Below are 10,482 nucleotides of genomic sequence, written 5' to 3'. Positions count from 1 at the left end.
GCAGGCCCAGAGGCAAAGCTATTGGTGACCCAAATGGCACCCTATTCCCTATATGGCATGTAGGGTATAGTGTTTCATCTGGGTCACACAGAGAGGTGTAAAGGAGAGGGAATGGAGGAAGAACGGAGGCTCACCTTAGAAATGACAGGGCTGGAGGGGTGTTCGTCTACGGTGACTCTGGCCCGCTGGTACGGGGGGGGGGGGGGGGGGGGGGGGTGTGACAGGGTCCTCCTGAAAGCGGGGTCTGCGTGGGATCCTGACCAGACCCCCACTCATACAACCCTGTGTGAGGCGTGTGTGAGGCGTGTCAGATGGAGCGGAGAAAAAGTCTTATCCAAAATGACAGCCAAATCCCTATATAGTGCACTACTTTTGACAACAGCCCTATGGCCAAATGTATTGCACTATAAAGGGAATAGGGTGCCATTTGGGATGAGACTATATTTCCACTCCATCTGATGTCCAGAATACTGAGTAGGCTATGAACACTGTCCCCCGGGAGCACGTCCTTTCACAACTGGCTCTGTACCATCCTGTACCGCACACAGAAAGCTAAATTCCCCTATGTGCACGGAATGACTCATAAAAATGTCAGTGGATGCTGGTGTTAGGGTTAAGGCTAGCTCTGAGCATGTGTACACTGGGTTTATTGGTGTATTCCCAGCAGGTATTCTAGCATGGTCTTCTGTCTTTGTGGATACAGTTACAGACGTCCGTCCTGGACCACGTAGATTCTATTGTAATCATCTCCCAGCCGGAACAGCCCCTCCCCTTCATGTAGCTCCACAAGACCATGTGACAACACAGCTCCAGGAACTTTTCAAAGTGGCCAAGCACCCTGAGAGCAGAGGGAGACAACATAGAGTTAGACAGAGAACACACACACTGCTACTGGTGTGTGAGAGTGGAGAGTGGAGTTGTGCACGTCAAACTCAGTCAGGTCGGCCTCCAGTGGGGATGGAGGGGGCTCCTTGGCCTGAAGGGTGGGGAGCTCCTTACGGATACGCAGGATCCTAGAACATACACACACATTAGATGGTATAGACTAGTGCGCCCTTCTTAAATGTAATTTCCTCTTTTCTGAGTAGTGGTGTGACAGCCTCTAAAGATGGTAGCCTACCTGTGAGCTATACTCAGGACTTTGGGTCTCTTCCGAGGGCACTGCTTGGACACTCGAGGTAGAGGACAGAGGGGAGGACAGGGTCTGGACCTGTAAGTAACCGAGAGAGACAGAGAGGGAATCCATGGAAGGAAGGGGATGAAGGGATGAGTTACGAAAGGTACAAAATGCTACTTTGCTCTGCGTTCTAGATGGGAAACACGTAACATTTCTTATCATCAGAAGACAAATCACAGGAGATTCACACTCAATTCCAAGAATTGGTATGTAATATTCTGAAATTATAACGGCGTCAGAAATTCATTTCAATTCAAAAGAATGGGAATAAGGATTGGCATGCTAAACTCCAGTGCCTCTTTTCATAAAGTGTTTCATAAAATAAATAATTGCTGATTTAGGATCAGGTCCCCCCTGACCATATAATCTTATTCGTTTGAATTGAAATGTTTAACTAACCCTAAATCAGCCCTCCTACTCTGAGGCACTTTATGAGTACGGGCCCTGATAAATAATGCATGCAATGGAGATGAGTGACTTGGTGAAGAGTCTCTTCCATTTCCCAAGTAAAAGGTAGTATTCTAGTGAATTCAGGAGGAAACCCCGACTGGGACTCAATCCTAGGTCCAGTGACTGTCAACCTAACACCTTGTGCCAGGAGATCTGACCCTCTTGACGAGCTCGCTGGGTCTTGGGTTAAGGTCGCTACAGTATGCATGCCTTTCTGTCAGTAGGTTGGTAAGTAGGAGAGTGAACAGATTTGTATCCCAAATGGCACCCTATTCATTGGTGCACTACTTTTGACCAGAGCCTTATGGGACCAGGTCAAAAGTAGTGGCACTATAAAGGGACTAGGGTGCCATATTGAACACATTTTAAGAATTACTAACCTTCCTCGTTATCTTCCTGCCGTAGAAGAGCACCTTGTCTCTCTTCCTGAAGAGACAGCGGGGAACAGCCTGCTGTCCACCTTCCAACACAGACAAAACAGGCTATCAACATAGATAACATCGTTTTTGTGAGCAATAGTGGCTAGTAAACAGAGTGCAAAATACAACTAGGCCTATATTGTATACAGCACAGATGTAATGAATGTCCTGTGAACAAGGGTTCTCTGTTCAGGACCAACAGTTATTATTCGCCAATGCTGGTGTGGTCAAATTTCGCTCATTGTCCCAATATGTTTTCAGTGTATAATGTCAAGTTCAATATCAACTGTGTTCTTGGTCCACATGCTTGTCCCATGAAGCAAGGAGGAAGAGGATGGATGACTGTATATTCTATAGATAAAGAGCACTACAATGCCAATTAAAGACTGCCACCACAACCCCGATCAGCACGACAGACAACTGGACAACAAAACAGGGTAATTACCATGAAGCTACATTCAATTACAGTGTTCTATTCAATTCGCTTTTGCGCAATTTCTTGTCCAATATGAACCAGTTGAAAAAAACGTTTCCTCCTGGCTGTCCCACCACCAATTTACATCACTAGCCAATCAATGTGTCCCTGATCTGTTTCACCTGTCCTCGTTATTGTCTCCACCCCCTCTAGGTGTCTCTTGTTTTCCCCAGTGTATTTATCCCTGTGTTTCCTGTCTCTCTGTACCAGTGTATTTATCCCTGTGTTTCCTGTCTCTCTGTACCAGTGTATGTATCCCTGTGTTTCCTGTCTCTCTGTACCAGTTCGTCTTGTATGTTTCCAAGTCAACCAGCGGTTTTCCCCGTTCTCCTGCTATTTGCATTCTCCTTTTTCTAGTCCTCCCGGGTTTGACCCTTGCCTGTTTCTGGACTTTGTACCCGCCTGCCTGACCATTCTGCCGGCCTTGACCACGAGCCTGTCTGCCACTCTGTACCTCCTGGACTCTGATCTGGTTTTGCCCTTTTTGCCTGTCCACGACGATTCTCTTGTCCTACCCCTTTGGATTAATAAACATTGTAAGACTCCAACCATCTGCCTTCTGTGTCTGTAGTTGTGTCTCGCCTTGTGCCTTGATACAATGCTGCTTCAAGGAAGGGATTTGATTATCTGGCCCGGATTAACGTGGTGGGATCAGTTTGCGCCAGGTGAAAGGTGATTGGACACTACCCTGGTGTCAGAGTTGGGTATCACCACTCAACCACTTAACCCCTTTCCATTCCCATGGACGTCAGAGCGCTGGATGGGCACTCTATAGGCAGTCACCCACAATATAGTTCCTATCAACCTACGAGTGTCAGGGAGACACAGTGAGTCTTTGCAGTTTATGCTCATCAAGTCTCCTCAGGTACCCATGGTGTTGGGGTTTCCATGGCTCCAGCAACACAATGCCCTTATCGACTGGACTGCTGGTGCTATCATGGGCTGGAGCCCGTTCTGCCACACTCATTGCCTGAAGTCGGAGCAGCCTGCCCCGGGATGTCTTCCTACCCTACGATTGCAGGATCGACCTTCGCCCGGGCACTACTCCACCCCGGGGGCGGCTGTATTCTCTGTCGGGTCCGGAGGCCACGGTGATGGAAACGTACATCAAGGACTCCCTGGTTGCAGGGTGTATGCGTCCGTGTATCGACTACCGGGGCCTTAATGACATCACGATTAAAAAATGTTACCCGCTACCACTCATCGTCTCAGGGTTAGACCCGCTTCAGGGGGCTACTATTTTCTCTAAGTTGGACCTTCGGAACGCCTACCATCTGGTGCGGATACGGGAAGGAGACGAGCGGAAGACAGCCTTCAACACTCCAAATACCTGGTGACACCATTCGGACTGACCAATGCCCCTGCTGTGTTCCAGGCCCTGTTTAACGGCGTTCTCCGACATGTTGAATCGGTTCGTGAATCGGTTGAGAGCATGCTGGATTGACCTCAACCCACTTCCCGAGTGTAGCTGCAACACTTCCTGGGGTTTGCCAATTTCTATCGCCCTTTTATCCAGGGTTACAGCACACTGGCTTCCCCCCTTTCAGCACTCACCTCTCCCAAGGTCCTGTTCGTGTAGTCTCCAGCTGCTGACCGGGCGTTCCTGGACCTAAAGCATCGATTCACTACAGCTCCCATATGAATCCATCCTGCTCTGTCCCATCAGTTCGTGGTGGAGTTCGACACCTCGAACATCAGAGTGGGGGCTGTCCTGTCCCAGAGTTCTTCCCAGGACCAAAAGCTGTATCCCTGCGTCTGCTTTTCCCAGTGGCTTAAAACTACTATCTGATGATGATGATGTGGGAAATCGAGAACTTCTCACGGTGAAGATGGCGTTGGAGGTGTGGAGGCACTGGTTAGAGGGGGCGGAACATCCAATCATTGTGTGGACTGATCACAAGAACCTGGAATATCTCCGCACAACCAAGCATCTCAACTCCCGGCAAGCTCAATCGGCCCTGTTATTCACTTGTATTAACTTTATCATCTCCTACCGCGTGGGGTCCAAGAATGTTAAACCGGATGCGTTTTCGCTAACTGGATGTTTGTCCCAGATGCTGCCCTTTCCCCGGTCCTGAAATGGGCTCATTCCTCCAGACCTGCTACCCTGGGTCTAGTTGGACCCTGGCCTTTGTGCAACAGCGTTTTTGGTGGCCCACCATGGTTCCTGATGTCTCCGCGTTCCCCGCCGCCTGCACTGTTATTCTATGCTCAGAATAAGAATCCGCGGTAAGCTCCAGCTGGCCTCCTTCAACCACTTCCTGTCCCTCACCGCCCCTGGTCTCATATCTCTGGACTTCGTCACTGGTCTCCCCCCATCTGATGGCAACACCACTATCCTTACGGTGGTGGATAGGATTTCCAAAGCCGCCCATTTCATTCCCCTTCCCGAGTTACCCTCAGCCAAGAAGACGGCCCAGCTCATGGTGCAGCAGTCTTCCGGCTCCATGGACTTCCAGTGGACATGGTCTACGACCGCGGTCCTCAGTTCTCGTCCCGGTTCTGGAAGGCGTTCTGCACACTCATTGGGTCGTCGGCTAGCCTGTCCTCCGGTGTTCACCCTCAGTCTAACCTAACGGCCAGTCGAAGAGAGCCAATCAGGACCTGGAGACGACTCTTCGTTGCCTTGTCTTCACCAACTCCACCATCTGGAGCCAGCAACTTGTGTGGGTGGAATACACCCACAACACCCTTCCCTGCTCGGCCACTGGTCTCTTGCCTTTTGAGTGTTCCATGGGATATCAGCCTCCGCTCTCGCTGAGCAATTGGAAGGGGTCAGCATACCCTCGGCCCAGATGTTCATCCGCCGCTGTCTCTGTACCTGGAAGAGTCTTCCCAGTTCTGACATTTTCTGATTGTCCTGACTCTGATCCTGCCTGCCGTCCTGTACCTGCCTGATTCTGACTTGGATTACAACCCCTTGCCTGCCTTGACTTGCCTTTTGCCTGCCCCTTGTACTATAATAAACTCTGAGATTCGTACTATCCGCCTCCTGTGTCTGCATCTGGGTCTTAGTCTGATAAAAGATCTCATTAACCAGGAGTTAAATCTCTTTCCAATTTTCGCTACAATAGAAGAACAATTTAAGTTGGCCCTTTCTTTCTGATCTTTTCTAACTTTAATATGTGATAACAACTTTTACAGGGATATTACATATTGAGTTTAAGTCACATCTTTTCAAAGCAAATAATTCACATTTCCTAATATTCAGTGATAAACCAGAGACATGTGAGAAGACATTAAAACACTCAATAGCTTTCCTGACTTCATTATGATCTTCCAAAAATGGTGGTGTCGTCAGCCAATTGTGAACATTTTATATCTATCTTGTATTTGAATACCCCTGTAACGGTTTTCTTCTGGTGAAAGAGAGGAGGACCAAAATACAGCATGGTTATCTTTATACATCTTTAATAAAGATGAAAATAGAACAATATACAAAACAAGAACCGTGACAAACCGAAACAGCCCTATCTGGTGCAACAAACACAAAGACAGGAAACAACCACCCACAAAACCCAACACAAAACAGGCTACCTAAATATGGTTCCCAATCACAGACAATGACTAACACCTGCCTCTGATTGAGAACCATATCAGGCCAAACACAGAAACAGACAAACTAGACACACAACATAGAATGCCCACTCAGATCACACCCTGACCAAACAAAACATAGAAACATACAAAGCAAACTATGGTCAGGGTGTGACAACCACAAAAACGATCCTTATTGATGTGAAGTGCCATAACTTGTGTGACCAATAAAAATAATAAAGGAGAAATTGGGCATCCTTGTTTAATTTCGCGTCTAATATCGAATCTCTGAAGTTCCATGGGATAATTTAACAGAGCTGTTACTATTATTGTAAAGTGTCTTAATTACACTTTGAAAATATTGACCAAATAATCAGTCTCAAAGAAAATTATCAAAAGCCTTGTAAAAGTCTACAAATAAAATAAAGCTATCTTCCATAATGTGCTCATTGTTGTCTATCAAGTCCAATACTAGTCGAATGTTATTACATATATGTGTGACCTTCATAAAACCAGACTGGGTATCATCATTGATTTGGTCAAGACCTTTAAGTCTTTTTGCAAAGGTGGATGCAAGTAGCTTTCCATCATTGTTCATCAATGTGATTGGTCTCCAATTTTCTAACATCGTATGATCTTTGTTTGGGGATTACAGAAATGAGGCCTTGTTGTCGTAGAAACAGGTAGGACCCCTAAATCAATTGCCTCCTTAAAAACATCAGATATAAGTTCAACAATATCCTCCTGAAGATATTGAAATCCCTGGAGATTTGTTCTATTTTAACTTGCTGATACATGTTTTTATTTCATTGAGAGAAGTAAATTCATTCCAATACCTTTGGAAGTCTTCATCTATGAATTTTGTATAGTCTTTGACAGAGTCTAGAAAGGCAGACATGTCACTAGCAGGACAGGCATTACTGGTGTAAAGATTACCATAGAATTCTGAAACATATTTTGAAATGTCTTTGTGTTTTTCATATGTTAAGTTATATTATTTTTCTCTCTAAATTTGAAAAGTATTTTGTATTTTTTTCACTTTCCTCCGATCACCTCCTTCTTGCTCTCTCTTCATACATTCATTCAATTTCTATTTGTAAAGAAAATAAATGACCCTTATCTTCTTCATCAAGGTCCTCCATAGAAATTTCGTTAACAAGTTTCTCTTCCCTCAATCTTTGAAGTTCAGCAATTTATTTACCTCTCTTCATGGCTGTTTGTCTTATTTCATACTTCATTCATTCCCAATATTTTCCATAAGCCTTAAATAGTTGGACTTTCCTCCAGTTTTCTTGTATAATATCTTTGGCATCATCTTCCAACAGTCTGCTATTGAGTTTCCAATAACTCCGATTCGGTTTATTAACTTCAGAGCCATTCATATTTAAAGATAAGAGTACAACTTTATGATCCATAAGATTTATGGTTTGATGGATACCTGGAATACATTGTTATCTAATTAATTAAAAATCAACCAGAAGTCAATTCTTGACTGTCTGAACAGTCCTTTTCATCAGGATATTTAGATCTCCAAATATCGAATAATCCAAGACCAAGACATAGATTATTAAACTCAGGATTAACAATGCTGGATCTGGTAGGAGGAGGACATCTGTCAATCATTATATTAGATACATCATTTAAATTTCCACCTGAGATCATTTTGATATCCTGAAATACACCTTTAACTCTATAAATCTCTTCTTCTAATTCTTGAAATAGTATCCTGTTGTTTTGTTTGTTGTTGGATGGATAGATATTCCCTAATAAAAACATTTCACTTTTCAAATTCGGTTAAATTTAACCAAAGCCAAGAGTGTTGAGTCGTACTACTGATGACCTTCCCTTTAAATGCACCTCTTAAAACTGCTAAAACTGCTACACCTGCAGAGTGGCTGTTGTCAGATATCGTTACCCCATTGATTTTTCCAAAAAGATAGATCGGAAGAACAAGTATGAGTCTTTTGTAGAAAGTAAAAGGCTGCATTAAACCGTTTGCAATACAGGGCAATAGCCTGAGGTTTGAGTAAATTACGAATGCCCCTGACATTAATTGAACAAAGAGATAAAGTCAAACTTCAACCAACAACCTTGTTATGCTAATATAAGCTTTTCCTAAGGATATGTAACTCAGAAGGATGTCCATCTCATTATTAAACCCTCCAACAAAAAACAAACACAGGTCATAAAGTAACCAAATTATTCTTATTCCCACAAGGGGGAGACATTGTGTAGACATTACAATAAGCAGTAATTCACCCATAGTTAGTGTTCAGTTTACCAGTTTTCAGGTGAGCCTTTTCTCTTTCAAGTGGTTGTATAAATTCTTTACAATAAAAGGCTGCTTCTCACCTGACAATTAGGCCGTTTCTAGGCCTGCCAGTTCTGGCTGAGTCAGACTCTGGCTGTCTCTCAAATGTTTGGATTTTGCCACATTTCTTTCTCATCAATGATCACTCTTGCACTGACAAAATAATGCAGTTTTCCCTTCCTTTGGAGCTGCAGCCACCATCGGTCACAGTTTCTCCTGTGCCACTTTGTCCGCAGAGATGAGATCCTCCGTGAACCTCAATTTGTGCTTGATGAAGAACTCACGTGTAGATCTGTTGGTGAACCAGATGATGGTTGTCCTTGGTCTCTTGTCTTGATCCTTGACTCGTCCGAAACGATGAACGATGTCCACATTTTCCTGAAGTTTGGCTTTTGATTCGGGAATGACAGCTCCACAGATGTCAACAAAGTACTGAGTAAAGGGTCTGAATACTTATGTAAATGAGATATTTCGGCAAAAGTCTATAAAAACCGGTTTTTGCTTTAACATTATGGAGAATTGTGTGTAAATTGATGAGTGGAAAAATGTATTTAATCCATTTTAGAATAAGGCTAAATGTGAAAAAAGTCAAGGGGTCTGACTACTTTCTGAATGCACTGTGTATTATCACCTTCCTCCCTCTCCCTCTGAAAGGTCCTCTCAGTTTTTGTTGGTATCTTTCTTTGACCTTAGTATTTCCCCAGTTGAAGATTCACCTCCTGATACTTTTGTCTGTCTTGTTCTTTTCTTCAATGATGTTTCCAACGACATCTTCCTCATCAGTCGCTTCTGTCCTCATCTCCTCTTTTGTCTCTCTCCACTTCTTTACTCTCTTCTCTTTCAATCTCTCACAGTCTTTCTTCCTTCTTCTCTATCTATTTGTTTCTGGCCCTCAGTTTCTTTCCACGTTCTTTATTTTCTTGCTCAAATGCTGTTTTTCTACCTTTGCTTGTTTTGCCTTACTGTACTGCTTTTCCATTTCTTTGCACCAGAAGTGCTCTCTATCTTTCTATCTCTGACTCATTTTGTTTCTTTCTCTCTCATTTCTCTTCATCAATTTCCTGTTTTGCTACCTTCCTACTCTCATTCTTTTTGTCTTGTAGGTCTACTCTCTTTTGTCCTCTTCATTGCTTTTTCTATCTCCTCTGTCTTTTCATTCGATCAATCCTCTCTTCGTCTTTCCTTCTTTTGCTCCTGTCTAAGTTTTTTTTCTCCTCTCCATCGCTCTCTATCTCCGACTGGTTTGGTATTGACAATCTCTGTTTTTCCTCCTTTTTCCTCTCCATCTCCCTCTATGATAAAAGTGATTCTCTTACAAAATATATGTCACGACTTCCGCCGAAGTCGGTCCCTCTCCTTGTTCGGGCAGCGTTCGGTGGACGACGTCACCGGCCTTCTAGCCATCGCCGATCCACTTTTCATTTTCCATTTGTTTTGTCTTTGTCTTACACACCTGGTTTCAATTCCCCAATTACTTGTTCGTTATTTAACCCTCTGTTCCCCCATGTCTGTTTGTGAGTAATTGTTTGTATTTAGTACGGTCCGTTAATGTGGGCTCTCTTTTTGTATTGCATTTGTATATGTTGAGTAAAGTACGTTTATTTACTCATATCTGCTGTCCTGCGCCTGACTCCTCTACACCAGCTACACACAGACCACATTACAATATAAGAGAAGTTCAGTGTTTCTTCCACTGAATTGACTATCTGAATCATAGATAATATATCTATGGACTGTATTCTGTTCGAACCAAAACCAGGGTTGGGTAGGTAAGTTTCTTTCTAAATGTAATCTGTTACAGTTAAAAGTGACCTGTCCAAAATTGTAATTAGCAACATAACTTTTGGATTACCCAAACACAATAAATTCTCTGATTTTCTTCCGTTAATTTTGGATTACTTTCCCCTCAAGAGGCATTAGAAGAAGACAAAAAGGATCCATCAAATGCATTTGGTGTGTCATCACAGTGGTCTCTGACTTGTGATTATTCCACCCATAGAATTGATCATTCTCATTTTATGATTCCACCCACAGCAATGAAAACAAGTTGCAAGGCAAACACTTTTAGATAAACCAATTCAAATGAGGTTTAGGCCGACTAATATTTATCTGG

At 43.6% G+C, this 10,482-nt stretch overlaps 1 protein-coding gene across 1 annotated transcript; it reads right to left on the bottom strand.

Annotated features, from left to right (window-relative positions):
* Positions 1–307: 307 nt before the first annotated feature.
* pnpla7a (patatin-like phospholipase domain containing 7a) lies at positions 308–3,923 on the bottom strand. The gene is given in 12 exon segments (XM_036976545.1): positions 308–511; positions 513–552; positions 708–789; positions 792–860; positions 895–1,013; positions 1,121–1,176; positions 1,178–1,210; positions 2,008–2,087; positions 2,334–2,339; positions 2,390–2,430; positions 2,432–2,466; positions 3,852–3,923. Coding segments are annotated over 12 exon segments (837 nt in total).
* Positions 3,924–10,482: the final 6,559 nt, after the last annotated feature.

Source organism: Oncorhynchus mykiss, chromosome 5 (genome assembly GCF_013265735.2).
Source record: "Oncorhynchus mykiss isolate Arlee chromosome 5, USDA_OmykA_1.1, whole genome shotgun sequence".
Lineage (NCBI taxonomy): Eukaryota > Metazoa > Chordata > Actinopteri > Salmoniformes > Salmonidae > Oncorhynchus > Oncorhynchus mykiss.
The sequence above is the reverse complement of the archived record's forward strand: the minus strand, read 5'-3'. Positions and strand labels throughout refer to the sequence as shown.